This window comes from Sesamum indicum, linkage group LG2 (genome assembly GCF_026168435.1).
Source record: "Sesamum indicum cultivar Baizhima isolate 11 linkage group LG2, ASM2616843v1, whole genome shotgun sequence".
In the NCBI taxonomy this organism is placed as follows: Eukaryota; Viridiplantae; Streptophyta; class Magnoliopsida; order Lamiales; family Pedaliaceae; genus Sesamum; species Sesamum indicum.
Genome location: NC_142658.1, coordinates 15,966,487 through 15,992,005, shown reverse-complemented (window position 1 = coordinate 15,992,005; position 25,519 = coordinate 15,966,487). Strand labels below are relative to the sequence as shown.

The 25,519-nt window shown below is 36.7% G+C and overlaps 1 protein-coding gene across 4 annotated transcripts; it reads right to left on the bottom strand.

Annotated features, from left to right (window-relative positions):
- Positions 1–2,257: 2,257 nt before the first annotated feature.
- LOC105155828 (oxysterol-binding protein-related protein 2A) lies at positions 2,258–14,182 on the bottom strand. Of its 4 annotated transcripts, none has more exons than XM_011071799.3 (11): positions 13,417–14,179; positions 11,593–11,952; positions 10,273–10,369; positions 6,400–6,839; positions 5,608–5,763; positions 4,519–4,686; positions 4,292–4,432; positions 3,963–4,184; positions 3,744–3,857; positions 2,988–3,175; positions 2,258–2,670 (listed from the first exon to the last, which is right to left on the bottom strand). In XM_011071799.3, exons 1-10 carry the CDS (start codon positions 13,792–13,794, stop codon positions 2,999–3,001), a joined length of 2,253 nt encoding a protein of 750 aa, XP_011070101.2. In that variant the 5' UTR covers positions 13,795–14,179; the 3' UTR covers positions 2,258–2,670; positions 2,988–2,998. The 4 variants fall into 4 exon arrangements, with proteins under 4 accessions (XP_011070101.2, XP_011070104.1, XP_011070102.2 ...); XM_011071802.3 differs by lacking the exon at positions 13,417–14,179 and adding an exon at positions 12,469–13,017; XM_011071800.3 differs by lacking the exon at positions 2,258–2,670 and having other exon boundaries at positions 3,036–3,175; positions 3,744–3,876; positions 13,417–14,182.
- Positions 14,183–25,519: the final 11,337 nt, after the last annotated feature.

The window sequence follows — 25,519 nt, the reverse complement described above, 5'->3', positions numbered from 1 at the left end:
AAATGTTAATCAACTCCTGACCTAACTAACAAATAGCACACATCAGGGCCTAGTGGCGTTCACATCAAGCCGTGTCAGCAACTAATAAAAGCAGGAAACTATAAGACTAGAAATTACAACGTGATCATAAAACACACTTCTTTTTCCTCGTGAGGGACCTGTAGTTCTGAGCTCTGGTTCTGCTGCGTCTTCGCAGCCTCTTCAACCAGGGTGCCATTCACGAACATTCCCAACCCCCCCCCCCCCCCCCCCAAAGCTAGACTTGGTGAAGCCAGGAACAAGCCCAACTTGCCCAATAAAGCAGAAAAGGAACTTCTGGAGAGGGATTTGGTAAACAAGTCAGCAAGTTGATCATGACTGCGAACAAAAACAGGGAGGAAGCCAGCCTTGTAACAAATGCGCAATATGAAAATCGGTGTCCAGGTGGTTCGTGCGCTCATGAAACACGGGATTGGCCATAATTTGTAGAGCAGCTTGATTGTCACAGTGAAGCAGAATTGGGCCAGAGACAGAAACACCAAAGTCACGGAGAAGATAGGAGATCTACTACGATTCGCAAGTAGTAGTAGCCATGCTACGATACTCAGCCAGCAGACAAACTGGAGACCGTGCATTGTTTCTTGGTCTTCAGGAAACGAGAGCTGGACCAAGAAAAATGGCAAAACCAATGAGGGAACGATTTGTTTTTTGTTTCAGTTTTGGCCCATCTCGGGTAAATGTTTGGCCTGATTTGTTTTGGGGGTTTTTGTGGTGTTTTAAAATGTTTTGAAACAGTGCCGCCATACTTATTTTATATTATTTTCAAAAATAAATTCAAACATACACACTATCTCTAATACATTCTTATTTTATCTTTGTTTTTCTCTTTTTATCTTCACATAACACACCAAAATAAATAAAAAATAAAACCAAACATAGTCAAGATTTTTGGAGGAAGAAAGAACACTGGCCACCAGCAGACCATACCTAAATTGTGGGGAAGAGTAGTACGGGAGATTGGTTGCAGCAGTTAAAAGAAGTAGAATTCTTGTCTAGTGCATTAATTGCACCTAACCAAAAAGAGGTAATTTTGATGAAAAATAAGGGTAATAACGGTAATGCATGAGGTAAATTAGGGGCATAAATGGAAGCAAACCACAATCCCAAATGGGCGGCGCCTCTGCTAAATTTAAAGAGCTTCACCTATATTAATTTAATTTAGTTAACTGTCAAATTAAGAGTAGCATATAGAGTATGTGATACAGTATAGCATATTGAACATGCCCATAACTGATGCTCTTGTTGCTTATGATTGTAGATTAGAGTTTGAAATTTGACCTATACAACTAAAAATAATAGAATTAGCAAATAAATTTAAACTATTTAGTTCGATTTCGTTATTTGGTTGGCAATGAACGGACAATATTTCGTGGCAAATCAAATTTTCTCTTTGCAATAAGGTTGTGTTTTCTTGTAGGTAGGTGGTTCATGGAATGTGTTTTTCTTACCACCCACAGTGAAGAGCAGAGCGAAAGAGTGAATCAACATCTTGAGATACATGTACACGTTGACATTCATGGAATCACCCTCTCTAAATATTGGTCAACGACCTCAAAATCACCCCTTTCCAAGCACACTACAGGTACGCATCAATTCAAATTTCTCTAAGTTTATGTTGAGGAAAGAGTTGAATAACACAAGTACACAAAAAGAACCTCACTGTCCCACAACGCAGGTTAAATCGAACCCACAGATTCTTTGAGTGGAGAGATATAGTCTTCTTACACTAACTCCAGCCAGCTACCAGAGGTCAATGAAGATGGACTTTTGAAAATCTTTCTTGCTCCCATATACTAGCCGGAAAATTGATACCTCGTAGCAACAATGTGGTATTGCAGTTGCCGTTGTATGCATGCACTTAATTTGGGATTTCGAGTTTTCAAAACTAGCAGCGAACAACGTCGCATGCACTGGGGAGTTGCGCGGTCTCAGCTGGGGATCTTGCCAACCAAATAAAACTTTTGTCTCCATTGCTTCTAGTTGGCATCCCATCCTGTCTTTCTTGTTTCTTATCTCATCTCCATATATACCATTGTCTGTGTACTTGTTACAAGTATCTTGCAACAGATTAATGTGCTTTTCTTTCCTCGTAAATTTCTTATAACTCGAATGTAGTAATTTGTTTACTACAAGTACAAGAAAAATAACAAATAGGAATTTCGAGGTTTCAAGTATCACACCTCAGTTGGACTGAGGACTTCCGTTCTAAAACAGCCACTTTGGGACAAGTAAAACCAGTACCCTGATTGATTGGGTAAAAACAAGTGACAAGCCAAGAGATTATTTAGGCCTGTACAATACATTATAACTAAGCAATGTGTTTATTCAGAATATAGAATAACAAATAGGTAAATAACTGCCTACAACTAAACACTGTGCTCACAGCTATAATTGCTGGGAATTGGAATAAATCGGATACATACGCATACAAAATCTTGTGAAGTTCTGCAAGCTATCCTTTTTTTTTTTTTTATGTGCTTCTTGTAATCTCCTAACTAACGATTAATTGTCGAGTTCAATTGTCTTCCGGGCTTCAAAGTTTTCAAACCTCAAATGATGATCTTTATGGAAGGAAAAAAGGGCATACAGTCCATGAATGTTTACAGCAGATCCACAAGGCTATTGGCCGTCCTGTACGTTTAACAGCAAATGAAAGAGAGTCACAGATATTGAACGCAGTGTACCTAAATGGTCGGCTATCTCTACAAGAAGAAGCTTGTAATAAGACAGTACTTATTGGTATTTTCCATGACTAAAAGACACCCGTAATTTCACTCAAGCTGTTAAAAGCCAAGAACAGCAGTTGCTGAATTTAATTTGAACAAAATCCTCAAGCATTTTGGGAGAGATATTTGAATTAGTTTTGTCAAAGTTCAACGACTATATAATGGCTTAATCGTACGTAATGCGACAGATTCACACAAGAAAAATGTAGATAAGTCGTGTACCTATGTCGAGGTCAGGAATCTTGAAAGGAAGTAACGAGATCCTCACTGATCTCACCAAAAATATCTGGACATCCATCCCACTTGCCTTGCTCTCGGGCTTCCCAGTACCCACCAATGTAACGGAAGGGTCCATCATCGTCTCTATGGAACCATCTAGGTTTCCAACCATGTTCTTGCAATTTCCTCGACTGTCATAGTACAAATCGTCTTAGCAGTGTCTTATGTAGTAGCAAATCACTTGTAATGTATATCAGATAACAAAAATTAGAGTTAACTGAAGAGTGATCGTCATCATCCAAGTCTTCCACTGACAAATAACTGACTTCAAAAAGGTTCACAATCCGAAAAATAGGTGCATTGAAACAACTGTATATCCAAAGTAACCAAACAAGAGTATTTGGATGAATGTGCCGACAAATTCTGCTTAATTTGATCATAGGGAAAAAATATCACACAAACAAGCACAAAGAACTTGCAAAGACACAAAACTAGACCTACATGAATTGGCAAAGAAAAGTCCAACTCTGGCCCACAACCAAAACCTCAGTATTTTTCTCTTGGAGGCGTGCACATCAGTAATTGATTGGTTAATGAACCAGTATTTAGAGAGAAGAATAAGAACGAGTCCTTAATCCTTATGCTATGTAGCTAACATACTTATCAATACCAGATGTAAAGACTTATTATTCTCCCACTGATCAAAGATAAGTATGGGAAAACTGATTTGAACATAAGAAATAAAGGAGTTTCCCATACCATTCTCTGTCGCGTTTCGAGTCGAAGTTTCTCTGCATTTGCCTTCTCAAATTCCCCGTTCTCCAGATGCCGTTGGTCTGGCCTCAGTCTTGAATCTGTAGGTGGGAGCTTCTCCTTCATCCGTCATCAAATACTTGAAATCAGATAAGCTATAAAATATGATCAGAAATAAATAAGAGAAAAGCAGAACCAAAAATAAGTTATGCAATGTTGCTTTACCTTTAGCCCTGGTGTCAATTCGTTCATTGTAATAGCAAAAGAGGTTAGGTTATAGCGAGTGAGGTTTTCGGGTGGCTTATTCCTTGTCCATAATAAGGATGCCTCAGACCTATCTTTCACATTGCCAGTTCCTTCTCCATTTACAAAATACATGCTATCATCCCACTTTCCAAATAATTGAGCTACTTTTTTCCCTTTGACATCTTCGACAAACCCATGAACCTGTCGAGTTAGTATGGGATTTGTAAAATATCTGGTCATAGAACAAAAAAATTGTTCCCATAAAATTAATGGCACATGTAATTCCAGTGGAAATGCTGTCGGTATACCTGGTGAGGATTGCGATCTAGAATAGACTGTTCCTTAAACTTGAGTTTGCATGAGTACTGGCGATTACCTCGTATATGCATTGTTCCATGGTGGTCACAATATATATTACCAAGAATTAAATTATAGATGCTGGTTGTGACCTGAGAGCACATAACAAAAGTTAAAGTGATTTTCTATGATGAAACCCCAGGAACTGCAAATGAATAACAAACCAGGTTCTATTCACCTTGCTCCATTGGAAGATTTCCCCATCATCAAACTCTAAATTAAGAGTTCCCACTGGATCAAGTTGGATTGATCTCCCCCAAAATTTTGATTTGAGGTTAGTGTCACACCAGAATTTCCAGCCTTTACCTTCACAGTGACAAGCAATGAGAGTAGGGTGGTGACTGACCTATTTCAAGAAAAAGGTAGTCAGCATTGAACCCTTTAAAACAAAGAATTTACATAGAGGGAAATCTACTTTCAAATCAGTGCAGAAAAAGAAGATGAGAAATTAATTATGGCAGAAAACTATCAATTTAATAATAAGGCAGGTCAAAACTGTGCCAAGAAACTTTACAATGTGCAGGTGTAACAGAGACTAGAGCTGCAAATGAGTCGATTTCTGAATATATCAGATAGCGACTTGTTCAGAAGTTCATAACTGAAGGTTTAGTTTTGAGCTAGACCTTGATAAATATATCAAGCTCAACCTCTCTTCATTTGAGCTCATTAGTCAAATTCGATATTCAACACGAATGTCGATCTGACCAGAACCTTAAACTTCTCACTTCTTCTTTGGAAATTGAACAAAACTTGCCATTCATGAGTCCAGTGTGGTAGGGACACGGGCTATCGGAAGAACAGAGCTGGTTGAGTGTCTTCTGTGTTGGCAAATGGGAAGAACATTGTAGGGGTAAGCTAGAGATGGTGGCTGATTTGTTAGGCAGCAAAGCTCGTAAGTCTGGTGCTGGAAGATTGTCTAGCCAGTGGTACTGATGCCACAGACAGATCTTGGTTTCGTATGGTAACTATGGCTGTTGGTGGAGGTGGTTGAATGGCTATTGCTTTGCAAAGTGGAAATGACAGAGCAAAGCCCATGGATTTTTTATCGCACTTAATTTATATTTTCTAATTTTGTATTTCAAATAAAGAATAATTAAAAGTCTGCAGCCAACTAATTTTCGTCTGACTTTTTGAAAGATATAGCATCATAGGACACCATAAGAAAAGTTGTGCGGTGGTGTGGAGAAAGATAATAATGTTTGAAATCAGATATTGCAGCACAAATAAGAAGCAATTAAACAACTGTGATACTATATCGAATAACCACCTTTTCAGAGAAAAAGCGAATTCCTTTCTCTGGATAATCAGCTTCATAAGTTTCGCCAAGTAAGGGATTGAATGGTTTACAGTGGCGACCTTCTGATGAAGCATATCCAGACACAGCAAAAGCGGCAACGTGCAGAATCCTCATAAGACTGTTCCCCTGGTGTAACAGCACAAGATCTCATCAATATATCAGGCTAATTCAAGCATCTCATGCAAACTCAGAGAAAGTTCAGGTATAACTGCATGGGAATACAAAATCAGCTATTCTCACAGCAGTACATGACTTCATGACACTTAGAACCATAAATCCAAGAAGTTCATAAACCATTACTTCAGCAGCAGGTGGCAAAGAATGGCATTCCATGCTAACAGAGGTAAGTTAGCAACATATTGGAACAGTGGGGAAATCGGACATTTAAATTCAAATCCTTGATATTTTAGACCTTTAAAGCCAAACATTTTTAACTGTAAATATTGAAAAAGAAAAGAGCAAAATCTAGGGAAGATGAGAGGAAAAATTACTCCAACTAAAATCAAATTGTACTACGTGAATTAAAAAACTAAAACTATTATACGAATACTTTATGCAACATGTAAATAATGAATTTAAGTGGTAAGTAGTGAATCCATGATGAAGATTTTATTAACTGCCTATTTTAAAGGAATAGCTGGAAAGACACGAAAAGGAACAGAAGCATCCTGATGCATGCATATACCTAAGAGCCAGAACAACACAAGGACTTAATGAAAGTAATAAGCCAAAAAGATAATGTAGAGCTAGAAGGATTGATACCGCTTTCCCATACTCATATGCCTGATCCAGAAGATGAGAATACTCTAAGTCTTCAAAACATTTTTGCAGAGACGATATCGGCTCGTTGAAGTACACCGGGAGACAGACTCTTGTCAAATCCTTACCAATGTTGTCCTTGATCATAGACCATAGGCTGACCCCTTTCTCCTTCTCAATTGGATCTGGCAACTTCTTCCTTCTCTCAACATGTGGGTATCTAGAGTTTGTTGCATTTTTCTTTGCATCCAACTTGTCCACATTATCAGTTTGATTCCCCAATCTCCCACAATCATCCATGTGATCTACACCTACTGATCCAGAGCTGCAATCCAGTTCGGAAAAGTACTCATTTGTGTCAAAGAAATGAATTTCCTCCTCATCTGATGCTTCCTCAAGATCTTGCTTTTCAACATCATCTGATGATTCAGTAGTGCTCCATTCTGTAACCACAATGAGATGCCACGGAGAACAATTAAACCCAGTAAAGCTTGTAAGGTTACAAGCTTAAATTAGCTCTTATTCGTCTATGACCGGGATAACGAAAAACATGCACAAAACTGCCATCTAACTCACAGATGTTCTAATGTTCGGAAAGTAAAAAATATATATATCACAAATGTATATGTGAAAGGGAGGAGGTCAGCATCCTTTCCTTCATAATATCAGTGAAGCCCTTCATATGAATATAATGATTCCACATGTAAGGAAGAAAGAGTTTTGAAACTGCAAATTGGTGACTGGAGAGATCATGTCACTTGCTTTTCAAAATTTCAAACTTAAAGATAATGCTGGACCAGTTAACAAATGAGTTTTCCTTATGATCAATGGAAACTGTGTACCCTCACCAACCAGCATCGCTGTCTTTTCGCAAATAAAACAAAGAAACATCATTTTACAATTACCAATTGAATGAAAATATAGTAGGGAATGCAATAGGAAAAACTAACTCGCAAAGATGAATATTTCTGGAAGGATAAAAATTAGCAAAGTAGAAGTTGCACCATAATTGGAAAGTGCACTTGTTTACGCCCTTAAAACCAAAGGAAATATGTTACATTAGATATTGAAAAGGTAAGTTATGCCCTTCATACATTGAGCATGCGTCTATGCAACAGTAAAGTCTCTAAATACATACATGCAATAAATAAAATGGCACGTGCATTTATGAAATTAGGTGTAAATATAGAACATTGCCTTCATGTTTGGTCTAATTACAGATTGACCCCCTAAAGTTTGAAAATTACATCTAGTGGACTAGTACCTGTCATTTGCTATTATCTAGTAAATATATCTAGTTGTGAGTCTTACTAAAGGAATTTGGAATTTGCTGACATATAAAATTGACTAACTCAAGTGTTTGATAACTAAATAAAATCTCCCTTGAGGTTTGGTCTAAATACAGAGACACTCCCTAAAATAAAATTAGCCCCCCTAAAATCTCAAACATTTCATATACCATCAATATCATCATTTTAATAAAATAACAAATTTTAAAGTAATTGGTAGATGAAAATATAAAAGTACCTCTAAAAGTTTGACCATATCTAAACAAATCCTTTTGAAATCTATTCAGTTTATGCTAACTTATCTTAAAATTCATTTTTCTGTTTGGACTGAATCTTAAATTTCTATATCATAATTTTAGTCCGAACAATCTGAACTACTTCAATTATAGTTTGTTAGTATTCAAAAGATCATTGCATAGATTCAAAATTTTTAATTTTCTTATCTTCTTCCTTGGAAATTCATGCGCTTTGTTATGTCGGTATTTAAAGTATATGAAGGATCAGTTAACCGTTTACATCCAAGAACCCACTTTTTAGAAGTTAACTTGAATTTTCTTAGATTTATCAAGTATAAAATATAAGAGTAAAAGTTCAGAAGAAAACAATGGTTATATTTAGATGTAAGTATAGTGATATGAACTTGAATTTGAAATTGTAGATGTTGCTTGGTTTATGTCAAAAGTTCCTTTACATATTTAATAGTTGGCTTGGCTAAACTGCAATTTTGGTTCAGCATATTATGAGGGTGGCACTTTTGGGACACCTAGTTATGGAGGTGGCAATTTAATGACATTAGATTTTAACTTTGTGAAATTTGAAGATTCCGACCTAGGGAAGAGGGGAAGCGGTGGTGGCGATGGGGAAAAGGGGAGGGGCATGGGAGGGGGAGGGGGAGGGAGAGAGAGCAGAAATGAGATGGGCAAGGGGATGGGGAATTGTTGGGAGGCAGCTGGGTAACTGGTGGGAGGGGGAAAGGGAGGCGGGCAGCAATGGCGACTGAGGGGAAGGGGAGGTGGATCGACGTGATGGGGAACTGGCAGTGAGAAGGGAGTGGCAAGGGAGGGAGGCTGGGGACGAAATTTTTTTTATAAAGTTTATATAAATTATTTAAATATTTAATATTATATATAATGTTAGTATTATATATATACACAGTAATATTTTATTTTGAAAATCATAAACGTTTGCAAAACTCCCGATAGAATCCTATAAGCGAGGAATTTATTTTGTTTTTGGCTTTGACAACAAAAGCCTCAATTCTAAAACCCTAAAAAGGCACGCCAAGTTGCCAACTCGACACTTTCCAGTCAAATTTGGGATTCCGGTGGTCGGAGTACTCAAATTACACAAAGATTAAAACCTAATGTCATTAAATTGGCAGTTCCATAATTGTGTGTCCTGAAAGCGTAACCCTCAGCAATTTAGCGTTTACTAGTTATTATTTTATTAGTATAAACATTAAAACAGGATCTAATAACAAGATGAGTCTTTAAAGGATGCATCTATAATATTACAAACAACCTCAATGGAAGTCAATATTACTCATCATGAAGACAAAAGAGTCAATTCGTTAAGAATGTTAAGGTTTTTTAATGGCTCAGTGTTAAGAAAGGTGAATGTAATCTACCAACTTGAGGGGTCTTCCTAAAGTTACATAAATCTTAGGAGTGGATGTTATAATTCTCCCACTAAACTTGGCTGATAAATCACCTTCGCCACTGTCTATAGGTAACTCTGAAGTAGCGAAAATGGCAATCAGTTGAGGATTTGTAGCGCAGACTAACAAGAATTTCAGTCGCATAACTATTAAGTGTGTGAGCCCTTTCTCAATATTCTGGGGGATCCTGCTTCCCCGTTGACCACTCGCATCCTACAAACTAATAGGTCAGATTGCTATCGCTGCACAACTCTGGCCATGTTTTCAGACACACCCCTAATCTATATCTGCAGATGTGATTTTTAAATTACAACAGTTCAATTCAACAACTAATTTACAGCAATAACCTTTGCCTCCTAAGTAATGCATTTTCACCAATAAAAAATATTTTTCCACATTAGAAAAGATCCTGATGAGAATCAAGGCTGTCCCCCTGTGTTTGAATTCTCTCAAAGAGAAGATGAGAAAAACAGAAAACATGTATATTTGTGCATAGAACTCCTGGTCAGTGTCGTTACACGTGGATAAGTTGACACAGTTAATCTGAGTTTATATTATCTTCAAAAGAAAAGAGAATAATACAGATATCCATTCTATAATAAATTTGAAAAACAGAACTCCTAGTTAGTGCTAGCAAATAAAGATGCAGAAATAATTTAACTTATCCAACTCCTTGTTTTTGAAAGAAGTGCAGAGATAAAATTGTTATTGCGACGTCTACGCTAACTAATATAATCCACATAAATGTATATGCCAAAACAACAGAAATGTAAATTAATCTCAATATACATCTAAATTCTGATGTCTACAACTACAAAGTCAATAAATGCAATAAGTTGCAGAATAACTAAATAACAAGAGAGGAGACTACATCAAGGAATTTTTCTTTTGTTCCGCAATGGTGGAAAAAAGTATAAGTAGATTACGTACCACTGTATTTTCCACGGGCTAGATTTGTATAATCATGCTTCATCAATTGATATTCACCATCATTAATTCCAGAGGCTTCAGCTTCAATATTCGCCGCCTGGAAAAGAACAATCAGTAAAGCTCATGTGCCATGCTTCCTAATTGGGCAGTCGAATTCTACAGACTAAAGGTTACACTCTGAAACCCACAAAGCAAGATTCCGACATCATCCAAGCAACTTTTACGAAGTTAAGAAACCTTTGGCCTTTTAACTATAAATGATAAGAGGGAATGAATGCATCATTATAAAGAGATAGAAAGAATGATGCTTATTGAGACAACTTGGTAACAGATTGCAATGATAAATGTGTAGACCAAGTGTTCCAGCAAAAGAAAGATAACTCATATCATGAAAAATGAAGAGATATTTTCCTCATAGGTACTGTGATTCATAAGAAGATTCAAGATACTTAACGAAAGACAAGGCTTGTAATGGACTTAGAGAAGTGGAGTAGCATCACCTGCTTATCCGGAACCTAGTTGACTCGATAACCGTGCCATAGAAGGATAATTGCATAAATCTCATATAGTCCAAATTTATCAACCAGATTCTCAATCAATGAGTAATTGCACAAACACTGTAAACTACTAAAACAGCACTAATGCCATCATTCATCAAATTTTATTAATAGGAAATTTGCTTTCCATAAATTCGGAACTGATTCCTCTTATGGTACAAAATTTGATGCTGCGACCACACTGTAATTCATATTTCAACAATATTTGTTCATGGAATTCGTTTATCGACATTATAGTCAATGGATGGATCCGGTAAACAAAGGTGACATTTCAGAAGATTTATTGTTAAAGTTCACAAGCCCGTGAGTAGATGTGAATTGATATGAAGTCAAAGTTGCATATCCAATAAGGAGTCATACTTCAAAACCAAATGATATTGGAGTTATATTGGGTGTTGAAGACTCTGATGATGCCCCTCGAGAACGCAAATCAGTGCATTACAAGATAAGAGTAGAGCCGTCAAACAATTAGTCCAAGTAGGCAAACAGTGGCTTTAACTAAACAATTTGTGCCAAAGAAAAGTTAGAAAAACTTCCAGTTAAACTAGATAAGAGCTATATCTTAATTATTCACTGTGGCGCTTTTTCAACCTTCAAGCAAATGTTCGGTTGATAAACATTATTGCTAATCAAATACTTGGTGAATTCAGGATAGTTAATCCCATAAATCAACAATTGTAAATGGTTATACGCATTATGCTTTGCTTGCAATCGTAAATGTTATTTCTTAGCAACATTTACCATAATGGAGTAAAAATAGTACCTCTAATTGTCTCAATGTATCCAATAAATTGGAACGCTCCTCGCAGAGAAATTGAAACTGTCCTTTAATGCCAGAAAATTCTGAGAGCATGATCTGTTCACAGTCCTTAACAAGGCCTTCACCAATGCCCTCCTCAAGCAAACGCTGCTTCAACCTTTCAGTTGATATTGACAAATCTCTAGTTAGAAGCGGGGTGTTGTCAGTCTGCGGTCTCAGTGAAAAGAGGCTTCTTGTTGAAATCAAAGCCTGTATCCAAGCCACTCGTTCTTTCTTCGTATTCGTCCTTAAATGAAGCGTCTTTGTAGCCGTAAATATGTAAAATCGCCTGTCGTCAGACTTACTCTCACGAAATGACGAGATCTGCAAACAATTTCAAAAGCTTCTGAGCAATTTAAGGCAAATCTGCCCCTCCCTCACACAACCCAATAGACAAGAGTGTAAGCGTGCATACATATTCAGTCCATCCCAGCACAAACCATAAAAGACCCAAAACTCAGATGGCAAATCAGAAAGACAATGCTCCAACAAGAACATCGTACAGTATATATTCAGCAGAAGCTGTCATACACCAAATAGCTAATCAAAACTACAAAGTTACACAACTATCATTTTTAGGCAACATATCCTGTGACCAGTGGCAAAGAAAGAAACACAGCAAACCCGCAAACTTACACAAAGATCAATATACACTATTTTAACAGGAAGAGACACATTATCTTGCCGACAGCAGCAAAAAGACCCAGCTAACCTTTGATGCTCAAGAAACAGTCTCTTGAACAGACTATGAACATGATCAAATCGAACCATAGAATAATTATTAGGATAAATAAAGCCGGAGACATGTCAACAGCAATATCACTTTCTATTCGGACTCACCAAGAACAACACCCACCCGAAGCCAAGAATATCCATTCCCAGTTCTTTATTCCTTCCTTATTTCTTTTCAGTTTCTTAAAGAAAATATCACTTCCAACCAAACGTATAATTCTTACACTGTTACTTTAAGAAAGGGAGGTCAAAATACGCAGCTTTTGTTCTACCTAGCTAGCAAATATAGATCCCACCAATTTTTATAAACGCCAATATTATATTGAAACAAAAAAAAAAAAAAATTAACCGTTCTATTATTTTATTCCCCCAAACAACAACATCAATATGGGGTATAAGCAATTCTGCTGCTGCGGAACAAGTCAGGAGGCTCTTTTTTTCTTTGAATTTTTGCCTTGAACAGGCAATAAAAGAAAGAGGGAAATGTTACGAATTCTTGAAGCGAAAACAGCAAACCCCAAAAGATTGAGAAAAGAAAAAAGAAAACCCAGGATGATGATGTGACGAGACGTTAAAAACCATGAATGAGAACCCTAAATAGGCCTACACAGCATTGCCCTATATTTGGCCTCTCTGAAGACCCACCTGCTGATGTGACCCACTTTAGATCAACACCCAGTTAAATGTTGAAAAAATAAATAAATAAAAAAACAACTGCATTTTCAAGAAAATCTTTACAGACCCATGGTTAATAGAGGGTGAAAAATGTGAAAAAGGGCTCAGATATCTAAGCTATTTTTGGTGGCTATTCGTGCAAAAATTTCTCCTGGCATGAAAATATGGTAAACAATCCTAGTAAATTTCCTGGACACAATTCTTTGCCTATAGTGGAAAAATCTTTTCTGTAGTACACACAATAAAAGACAAGCCCCCACTTTCAGTTCTCCTCTCCCCCACCTCCACCCATTTTCCAAAATGCCGTTCTCTCAGTCTCCACCGCTTCCATCAATACCGCTATCACTCTCTGCTGTGAGTAACTCTACCGTTTTTACCAACCTTTAAATGGACAATGCCGACGGTTTTGCCGTGTTTTCTGCCGCTCCGGCGGCTGCCAGTGGCGGAGCCAATAAGAATCACATCGTTTCCAGGCGGCGCGTCGGGGCGGCGCGTCTTGGAGTAAGAGAGGACCCCATTGTTTCTCAACGTGAACCACCGGGATCGCCACCCCTTGCCGTAGTTAGTCCACTTGTAGAGGATCCCGGCCACGCTAGTGCTGGTGCTGACATCAGATCCTCCGGCATTGACCTCAGATCCACCGCTGGAGAAATTCACTGCCGACCCAGTTCTCAGAAGGGTCGGCTCCGGCGACCCATCCCCGATCCCTGGGCTCTCCAGCGTTATGCAGCACAGCGGGTGCATCTCCTTCACCCGCATCGCGCGTAGACTCCCACACAAGACTAATTAACTATCAATGTGATCTCCACATCTGAGACTAACAGTGATGGATCATAGATAACAATGAAAAAATTTCACGGCCACTCGACATTATATGCAGCAGATAGCATCAGAAAGTGATGCATCGGAGCAAACTTTGGGTTTTACACTTTTATATAGATATATATATATATGTCTGTATGTGTGTGTGTGTCGAGAATCAAGAAATGAAGAGAGAGAGCTCTGAAACTGAGGGATTCCTGTGGAAAAAAGAGGAGAGAGAGAGAGAGAGAGAGAGAGAGAGAGATTTAGTTAAAAAAGAAGTCTTTGAGTGTTGAATTTGTAAACAAGGGAAAGATGGTGGGAGATGGCAGAGATAAAAATAATACTGGCGCTGTGATTATATATAATGAGCGTGTGTACTGCAGTTTGCAGAAATGAAGTTTGTATCTGTATTCTGTACTTGTACATATATATATACATATATGTATATACACATTTATACACTTTGTGTGTGACAGTAAGCAGATTGTTGAAATCTAGTGTGTGTGCTGTGTGTAATTATGGTGGTGGTTAACCAAAAGAAAAGGGTCAGGTCATTACACATAGCTGGGAATGCGCTGTAGAAACAGTGGTAGAGGTCATCACTATTTTGGACAAGGCAAAAGATAAAAACCTCCTTTGACTCACATTTTCACTTTCACTTGTACTAATTGTCCAATGTTTTCTTTTATTATTATTTGTAAATTTTTAGTATTAGTTTTGGTAATGGTAATGATGCGTAATAATTAAGATAAATCATATGCCACTTTAAGATTCGGTTAATCATTCTAGAATTGTGATGTGTGTTTGAGACTATGAAAAAGGTGATGTCAAATTCTTTCCTATTAATTATACTTAGAAGATGGAAAAGGGTGTGAGTATACGTAAAGGCGTCTTCTTCAACATTTTTTTTTCTCCTTTTTTGAAGTTTTTATTTTACAATTTCTCTTTTCTTTGGGGGGGGGGGGGGGGTTGACTAGATTTAGTTTCTTGGGTTACTAGGTTTGCTTTATGAGAGAAAATTGGGGGAAAAATGCAATTTAACCCCCTCCCCACCCCCACCCCATATGAGAATGTGAAAAAAAAAATTGTAAGAAAAATAGCAAATTCTTGTTATGTTAGTTCATGTGCGTTATATAGATTATGGCGTATCCCTTGACCTGTTGAGGGATAAACCACCAGTTGAGCATTGTTGTGCTGTACGATCTTGTTTTATTAATGAAACTTAAATTTACCCAAAAAAAGAAAAAAAAATAGCAAATTATCTTGATGTGTTTAGAAAAATGAAGTAAATTATCCCTAATTAATAATATATTATGAAAAATAAAGTAAATTATCCCTTTATCAATAATGTGTTTTGAAAAATAAGTAAATTACCCCTAAAGAAAGATAAATTTGATTTTTTTTTTTTTTACAGGCTGTTTTGCTCATTTTACATATCGCAACGGGCTAAGTTGCATTAATACGAGAAAATTATGAAAACATCCTCCCTTTGGTTCTGAATATTTGCCATCTCAAGCAGGACTTGATCATGCGGTTGATACGGATTAATGATTCATATGAATTGGGATGTGATTGATTAAAATTTAGTTCAATCCAATTAGGATTAATTTATTTATTGTTTACTTTCTTAAGCAACATAAAGAATTGTCAAGGAATTACACTATCACATATTGTTTACAAAATTCTTTGTAATTTTAGATAATTGCTTGATTTTTCATTTTTCAAACTTCCAAACGTAAATCTCATTTCCCAAATTTGTCTTCTAAGTTTCCACCTTTCCTCCTCTATCGGAATGATTCCTGAGTTGAAACAAACTTCTTACACAAACAACTAGAAAATTTAGATTTGAGCAGGCAGAGTTTATGCTCTATTTTTGGAGCTCACATTTCCTCAACCTTCAGCAATGCTGTTTTTTCACTTCTTTGCAAGAAGCTGATGAAATATTAACTCTGCCAAAGATAAGAATTATAGAGGTGGAGATATAGTTACTAAACAAATGATAAAATATATAATTCTAATTTATAGATGCATGGATAAGTTGTTTAGTCCTATAGGTGGTTTTAGTTTCACTTACAAGCTTTTAAAGTATCTAATTTAGACTTATTTGTTATTTTTTTCTTGTAAAAATGGTTTATCCTTGAAAATTGGTTAGGAAAGTTATGTGAAAAATGGATAACTGTAAAAAAGTTGAACTATAGAGTGGAGGAAGTCATGTAAGCTGCACCTGTTGATTAGTTGATCTAAAAGAAAGGGAAGAAAAATACATGTTTTAAGATTCCACATAACATGGAATGTTAGTTTTGATTTCAATCCTCCCAAATTCTCCAATTTTAGTCCCCGTTCATTAACTTTCAGTTGTAAAACTGATCTTGCTATTAAACGAACTAATAGAATAATTCAATTAGCAAAATTGTGCATTCAAGTGAGCTTCCAATATAAAAAATTATATTGGTCAAAGAGATCGTGAGACGGTTAATTCAATCAACTAAGGGCCAAGAAGCAATATGCAACCTGGAGGTCGTGTAGCATTTATAATATCGTGAAAGGGCTTATTTAATCAACGATCAGGAGATCAAGTGACCTTGAGGTCATGTAAAAGGCCCGGAGGTCGTAAAAGGGCTACTTCAATCATTTGAGGGCCAGGAGGCCAATAGGTCGTGTAAATAGCCAAAAAGTTATGAGAGGGCTTATTCAAACAACTAGGGCCAAAATGCCAAGTGACCTGGAGATATAACGACCAAGAGACCGTGAAAGGGTTGATTCAATCAGTGCCTAGGAGACCAAATGCAACTTGAAAGTCATGAAGCCACCCGAAGGCCTGACCTGGAGGTCATATAAGCGGCCATGGCCCCGTGAAAAATTTGATTAAATCAACTAAGGGCTAGGAGGCCACATGTGATTTAGAGGTCATGTAAGGGGGCAAGAGATATTTACATATTGATTCAATTAGCTGAGGGCTAGAAAATTGAATGACCTGGAAGTTATGTGAGTAGCTAGGAGCTATTAGAGGGCCTCTTCATTCTACTAAAGGCCAGGAGGCCAAGTGAACTAAAGGTCATGTAAGTGACCACGAGGCTGTGAAAGGGTTTATTCAATCAACTAAATGTCCTTCTGAATGGGGTTGCACATAAGCTTCACAACTTGCACATTGTTAAGATAGGGGGTCTTGTAATTGAATCGAGAATATTCAATATATTTACTTAGAAGAACATACAATATCTAAAGTTTTTTATCTCATTGAGTATTAAGCGGGTATTCATGTAGGGACATAGTTAGGCACACAGAACATGCTAATCATGTATTTTAGTTAGAAATATGTATAAGTTTAAGGAAACATAAACCCGTATTAGGCATAAAAGTTCGTAAGTTATGAGCATCTAAAGGGCATAGCAACTTTGTTCATCCATGTACTCTAGCTCATAAGTCCAAAGTTCTTTACGCAAGTGACATTGAAAGGTTCTTCCCAAATTAATTCCAGTACTTCATTTTGAGCCCTTGGAACGATGACTCACTTGGTAACTTCTACTTGACCATTTGCTATATGGATGTCCCACAGGTGAAACACTATTGGATTTTCGTGTGTCAGCACCATATTTGTAATGACTCATCCTTGTTTCTTGGATTTTCGTGTTCACTACTTCTCCATAAAAGATACGCTCATCCTTGTTTCTTATGAGATAGACATAACAATACCTACTGCAATCATCCATAAAGGTGATAAAGCGAATCGTTTATGTCCCTAGTTAACAGTCTATTGAATTCACAAATGTCCATGTTTACTAAATCAAGTATTTTTGAATTCTTATATATTGAGTGGTAAGGTGTCTTAACTTATTTTACTTCTACACATAGGACATTTGTGTCCTTGTTCAATATTATAACTAGGAATAAATAATTCGTTTAATTGAACCTAGATTTAAGTAACCTAATCTAATATCTCATAAAGTAGACAACTCAAAATTTATAACAATAGAATCAAACACTTGAAATTTATTAAAAATCACAATCAACACGAATTTTAAACAATCCATTGATTAAATAGCTTTAGCCAATAAAGCTACCAAACTATTGTATCATAACTTTACTAAATTTAAAAATAATCTCACAACTTTCACTAACTAATATTCAACCACTAATGATATTCATTCTAACAGTTGGGACATGGTGCACCCTCTTTGAAGACAGTATGCGGCCAAAAGAAAACTTGAAGTCCGTTTCTTATCCCTGTACTTCGACTATACTCGGATTGCCATATTCACTGTTTTTTATTGATGACCCGATAAGACAGAAAAAGCGATTTATCAGCATAAACATGCAAATTTGTTCTAGTATCAATCAACTAATCAAACGATTCATAAATAGTTATAAGATCGAGTTGTATAGAGACATATCCTTTAGTTGTTCCTGCCTAATATTGGCTTTGTCGGTAGGACAATTCTTACTCCAATATCCAACTTGCCAACAATTCCAACACAGTTTATTTGCTTTTGATTCTTTTGGTTTTATCGCTGGCTTGCCTTTACCGTTGGTTTTTAGAATTCAAATTTGAATTATTAACTTTATTTTTCAATTATTAAATTGGCCATTTTAGAAAATTGAAAGTTAAACCTTTAAATTTGATTCGATTCAAAACACTCTAATTTCTTGAAGATTGCTAGAAACAATGATATTTCAAGGCAGTTTTTGAAAATCAAATGTTTGAATAAAAAGTATCAAAGTTCGCAGTTTCGTTGAAAATAGTTCACAAACAACCAATTAGATATGTTTTTTACACTGAAAAAATAAGCAGTAAGCTTAGTTGGGTACGGGTTGTATATAATAACTAGAGTACATTAACATACTAAGATATATTTTTTCACGTCCCAAAATTTGGACCTATCTATCCTTAGTCAATAACACTCCCACCAATTAACTTGTCATCTTCTTCTAGGCTCTCCTCTGCTAAGTTCTGTAGGCTTGCACGTAGCTTATCCACCTCATTGTGGACGCAGTGATTATCCTGTCTCAGTTTATCCAACTCATCCTTATGTTGGGTTTCTATGTCATTTTGAATCCTTCAAAGTCTTTGATTCGCCTCCTCTAGCTCGTCGACTCTCCTCTTAGCCCAACAGTGCTCCTCCATCTCATTATGTGTATTATGCAGTTGAAGCTACAACTCAACTATCAAGTTTGTCAAGTGGTTGTCCAGACCTAATAGAGATAGAGAACAAGAAGTATGGTGTCTTGAGGTGCTACGTTGAGAAGGTGAAGCCATTAGACAACTGAATTGTAGAATAATCTGCTTGCCCTAAAGAAATCAGACGCCTCATTTTTAAGTGCACCAGTGCTACGCCACTTCTTCCACTATAAGACGATACAGGATTGCAACGTTGCACTACATCAGAATCCTCCATGATCAATAGCGCAGTCCCTAAAGTTTGAGAATATACTCTCAAATGAAAATCAGTGAGGGAGGTGAGAGAGTGTCCAGATAGACAGAGTATTTTCAAAATTACCTGAAGTGTGTTTTTCTTCTTTTCAACCTTTCTGCATTTATAGAGCCATCACAACTAACCCAAATTTAAATAAAAAAAAAAAGTTTCACTTAGAAACTAACAAAAATGTGTAGAAACTCCAAGAAACGTTTAACGTTTTAAAACTGCAAAATCATTTAAAAATCTAAGTTTAAATCTGAAAACATTTTAAAACTGTAGCAATAGAAATTTTAAATTTCAATTATAGGTCAGTTCAAAGTTTCCACATAAAGATACATATTGAGATATTAGCCCTAGTGGGAAGGCGCGAACGGTTAATCGAAGGAATGAGTGATCCTCTGGTGAGACGAATGACTGATGGTCGCGCGTGCGCGTGTATTCCTATAATTGTGACCGTCCCCTTACCAGAATCCTAAAACATAACCAATTGCCTACACCCATTGTTATTGCTTTGTTGGCTTGTTGCTATTTGTCCTTGTCTTCTTTTAGTTTTTGCAATTAAACACAAGCATCGGTCATCCCGTATGGAGCCATCTTCTTCATCTGACATACTCTGGCTTTACAGAGTGGTATGCAGCGAGCCCCTCACTCCTTACTACCCGGCTCCGGAAATACCAATCATAGTCGTCTCGTCTAGTCTCGATGTTATCGCTTCATGGTTCCCCAATAGGCAAGTGAGGCAGCCCGAAAACCTCATTCGATAGCTGCTACTAGTTTCTATGATCACATAAAGAAAAAGATGTATCCAAAATAGTGCCATTTAACGTCCCTTCGGAATGTCTTGTGATAGTTTCCCTTCAAGTCTTTTTGAATGGGCCTTGAGAGTGAGAAAATCCTAGTAAGGAGTTCCTGTTGTTGTTTTAAAGATAATGCCCTTAGGTCTTTATCTTTAATCTAGCTTTTGACGACCGATGGTAAATTGAAGCTTTAAAAAAGCGAGTCCGCGGCCGGCCATTCTTGACTGTAAGGAGGGAATGGAGTAAGGCCGCTACCTATCTCATACCGAGCCGAGCATTCCGAAGTCCAATAAGACAAGGAATGCAATAAGGTTCTACTGCTCTAATCTAATCCCATTGTACTCTGAGCTATGAGTTAACTGAGTTAGGAGTTAGCAGCTAGATGTTCTGAGCTGGACTTATGAGTTTATGAGTTCTTGAGTTCTTGCCTTATGTTGCTATTGACTTATGGCTTGATCTTCTTTATCTTGCCTATCAGAGTGTTCTCGACTTCCTTATTGATTTCTAAAGAGTTATAAGCTAGTACCAGGAATCTAAGAGCCGCTACCCCCTGATGGACCATGAACGCAATGCAGCTTGAGCGAGGGTCAGAATCTGCTTTGATTCACCTCCGGGATGCTTGTTTTTAATTGCAAATTGAGCTAAATCGAGTGACTGACCCTCGGAGAAGGGCAGGAACGACTGAATGGTGTAGCTACCGCAGTGACTGACTTCCTAATTGGAAAGCAGGAACGGGCTATTGGCAAGGGAGGGAAGTCTTTTCCCGACTACTAGTCCTGGTCCCATAAGTTGATTGTCTATATACTTTGCTATGGGATGATATATGACTTCATTGAAATCAATGTGGATGACATGTGACTTTCTTTGAAAATCAATTTGGAGTTGTAATATTAATTAGTATTAGTTGTTTGTTGTTCTATGGGGAGAATTGCCTCTTATTTGTTGTGCATATATATTTTGTTACAGGTTTGAATTAAATTGGAATTAGATGTTATTAAACCTATATTTTGAAAGTAGTATTAAAATTCCACACTAAAGTTATTCATTAAATTAAACATACAATATTTTCTAAATTTCCACAATAACAAAAACAGTAATGTAAACTTAAAATTTACCATTTAAAACATATTTAAATTTTCACACTAATATAGACATTAAATTTCATACATGCTTATACAACCAATAGTATGCTCTATCTACAATATTGCAAAATGATGAAGTCTTCTTCATTCTCATCCACAATCAACTTCAATTTTATCCCAACCACATGAACAAAATCATTAACCAAAAAACTACTAACAAACAAAGAAGAACAGTGCTTTCCTTTTTGTAAATTCACCACTTTATCCTTCAAAATATTGATCTTTTGTAGCAATTTAGGAATAATCATTTTTTATCAGACACAAATTGGAGGATCTTCCCACACAAAGAATGCACAATTACCTCGACCTATAGAGCAATTGTAAAACCTCCTACCCGAATTATCTTTGGTCCACAAAGTCGACAATTTCACCCTCTTGCCACAGTAGCATAACAATTCTTCATCACCATTCTTTGTTGCTTGCAAGTTTGAGCTTGTTCTTCTCATGGCTTTGTGGACAACTTGATGCCTTCCCCTTGTACTCTTTACTACTAATTTTCCCTTATGAAGTTGGTGAAGAAGACAACAAGTTACCCTTGTTTGGTAGTATTTTCCCTCCAAAATTCCCCCTCCCCCCCCCCCCCCCAAACAAAATATATTTACTTTCATATTGTTGCAGTCAAACCTTGGTTAAGTTAAGGCAGCACGCACTTTGCACGTGCTCCGTCCATCAAGAATTAGACGAAAATTGTCAATTGGGCGTAAATTGCAAATTTTTTGACACTTATATATAAGACTAAATATGGTGAGGGGTAAAACAATGGGATCAAAATCGCAAATAATATAAATTGTGGGACATAAAATTATAATTTTCCGAAAGAAAATCCATTGACCTACAAATTTGCCATATTTCCTAATGAAGAATCACTGTATGTGATTTATCAAAAATGCTAGAAATAATAATTTGATAATTTTACAAATGTAAGATTTACTGAAGATAAAAATATTATAATCAGAACACAAAAATATAAAATGTACTTTTCGCATTTAGAAAAATAATTGATTTGACAATTTTACATACGTAAGGGACTAAAGTGAGAAAATTAAACTTAAATTGACCATTTTATCTTCCAAAATTTGGCCATATTTCCACCAAAAAATGATCAAAAGGATCAATTGATAAAAAAAATTGAAGTTTAGTAAAGCTAAAGTTAAAAATGAACTTAATGGACTTAAGTGATTTTAAATATATTTAAATTACAAACTTTTGGGACCAACTATACTATTTATCCTAATCCAAGGACCTCTTGAAAATGTTTAAAAGACCCCGTAAAATATAAAGTATCAATTACACCCCTTGTGATATAAATAAAAATTCAAAAACCCCCGAAGCAACAGTGTGTGGTACACGTGCATTGACTGGGATTTTGGGTATGAAAAATACGTTTTTTTGATATTTTTGCCTTTTTCTCTAATATAATATATAATATTATATTTCTATATATATTATATAATAAATAATAAAAAAATTAATAAATCTTAAAATGATATATATTAATAATATAATATTATTTTATGTAAATATATAATTATATTAATATTTAAAATATAATATTCTTTTAATTTAAATTAATTAAAAATTAATTTCTTAAACAAATAGTAGTGGCAGATTTGCCGCTGCAGTGGGAGAGCCGGCCGCCCCCTCCTCACGGCCGTCGCCCACTCTGTGGGAGGAGGGGTAGCAGGTCGTAGGGTAGGGTGAGGTGGGGTTTGGGGGGATTTGATTCTTATAAAATTATATCTAACATGTCATTCAACTTATTTTTTAAAGCCACGTAAAACTAAACTTGTACTTGCCCTGTTAGAAACATATTTTAAGAATGTCAAAACTCAATTTAATTTCTCTATGCAACAAATACTTACTGATAATGAATGTGAGTTTTATCGGAAGGAAGTGCCAAGTCTTGTTTGAGTCATTAGGGATCAATCATCAAAAGTCATGTCCCTGCACCCCTCAACAAAACAAATTGGTGAAAAAAGACAAACAATTGTTAGAAATAGCCCATCCTTGCTATTTGACTCACATTTATCCAATAGGTTTTGGGAAGAAACTCTACTCACTGCCACATATCTTTTTAAAAAATTGCCTTCTAGCCATTTCTTGGGAATGTCCTTATGAAATACTTCATGACACTCCTCCATCTTCTGATCACCTGAGAGTTTTTGGATGCCTTTATTTCGCTATTGCTCCTAAGCTCCATAAGGATAAATTCAGCCCTAGAGCAATAAAGTGCGTATTTCTTAGATATTGCCATGAGAGTAAAGGTTTTAGATCGCTCGATTTGGACACTAAGCAAGTAATTGTGTCGAGAGACGTATTCCATGAGCATACTATATATCCCCTTTCAACTAAATACTTCTCATGCTCCTCACATCCAGAAAAGTCCTTTACCGAACATCCCGATTACCTTGGAGATTGATGATCCAGTTCTTGATGCTCCTACAACTGACTCCTCCACTAGTTAGCATTGATTCTGTCATTCCTTCACCCTCTTATGCAACTATTACTTCACCTCCCATACCTATTGATATTCCAACACCTTTAAAACAGTCTACCGTACACGACAAAGACCACCATGGCTGCCTGATTGCATCTGCAACCATATACTATCTATTCTGTTGTACATTTACATTTTGTTGCTCAATTGTCTACTTTGCAGGAGCCTAGATCTTATGCTCAGGCCAAAGGCATGCTAATTGGGAAGAGACCATGAGTGAGAAGATTCAAGCTTTAGAAAAAGAATCAAACCCGGCGGCGGATTTGTCTTCGAAAGGACAAGAAGGCTATTGGCTCAAAGTGGGTTTATAAGCTCTAACTCAATGCTGATGGTAGTGTTAGCAGGTATAAGGCGCGCCTTAAGGCAAAAGGATATAACAAGATCGAGGGTGTTGATTTTATAGAGAATTTTTCTCCTATTGCCAAGACCGTTACAGTGAGGGTGTTTCTTAGCATAGCTGCAGCACGGTCATGGCCTGTGCACCAACTAGATATAAATAATTCTTTTCTCCATGGGCATTTGGATGAGGAAGTATAGATGGTGCCCCCTGAGGGATACGCGGTAGAACCTAGGATGGTGTGTTGACTATAGAAGTCCTTTATGGTTTGAACCCGGCGTCCTGTCAATGGAACCATGAGTTTACTAAGAAATTGGAGGAGTATGGTTTCAAGCAGTCAGCATCGGATCACTGCTTATTTATTAAGGTTACTACAGGTGGTTTTCTGGCATTACTTGTTTACGTGGACGACATTTTGGTCATGGGTCTTGCAAAAGAACTAATCATGGATGTGAAACGCTACTTGTATGGTTTGTTTACGATTAAAGACCTTGGCTATGTGAAATATTGCTTGGGGCTGGGAATTACTCAATCACCTAAAGGTATGAGTGTCGCTCAGCACAAATATATGCAAGACATTGTATCCGACACAGGGATGGTTGATGCCAAGACCGCATTGACATACTTCCCTCAAGGATGAAGGCTCAGTGCAGACCATAAGCTTCTTCTTCATGAGCCAGAGAAATACAAAAGACTCATAGAGCGATTATTATATGTCGATTCACACAACCTGACCTCTCCTTTATCATCCAACAACTTAGCCAATTCTTGCAACATCTCACTAACCAACATAGGGATGTTGCCATGCACATTATGCGATCTGAAGGGTACTTCATCCACTGGTTTTTTCTTCCCCACCTGTAATCAAATTCAGCTTACTGCCTATGCTAATGCGGGTTGCATCTTGTGTGGATACTCAAACGTCAATTAAGTACTACATTTTTGTTGGTTCCTCACTTATTTCTTAGAAAACCAAGAAGCAAAACATTGTCTCTCGCTCCTCGCCTGAAGCCAAATATCAAGCCATGACCATCTTTGTTTGTGAACTTAAGCGGATAGCTTTCCTACTCACAGATTTTTAGTTTCCTGTCCCCACGTCAATTCCTTTTTGGTGTGATAACCAAGCTGCACTGCACAACTAATCTGGTGTTTCACGAGTGGACTAAACACTTGGATATTGTTTATCATGTTGTCCGTACAAGAACAAGGAAGGTTTTATTTCTCCATCCTTCATTACCAGTAAGCTTCATCTTGTCGATCTATTTATGAAGTCTCTGCTTAGGCTTGCCCAAAATCCAATTCCCATTTTCCATTCCCTCTTGGGTTAATCAATAGTAAATGAAATTCGTTCCGCTCTTAGAATATGTAGAATAAGAATTCTTTTGTTTACCTTACCGAATTAAAAAAAAAAAAAAGAATACTTTATTTTTGTTGACAAAAAAGACAAGATATTTCATTTTTTTTAGTATATTTTATCATTTCCAAGGTGGAGA

What these genes read in the sequence shown, in the direction of transcription:
- LOC105155828 (XM_011071799.3), bottom strand. Translation starts at nt 13,794, where the DNA reads ATGCGGGTGAAGGAGATGCACCCGCTGTGCTGCATAACGCTGGAGAGC. An exon ending in TTCGCTTTTTCTCTGAAAAG is followed by an intron (nt 4,687 to 5,607) that starts GTGGTTATTCGA and finishes TTCTTGAAATAG; the next exon opens with GTCAGTCACCACCCTACTCT. An exon ending in TAGATCGCAATCCTCACCAG is followed by an intron (nt 4,185 to 4,291) that starts GTATACCGACAG and finishes CTAACTCGACAG; the next exon opens with GTTCATGGGTTTGTCGAAGA.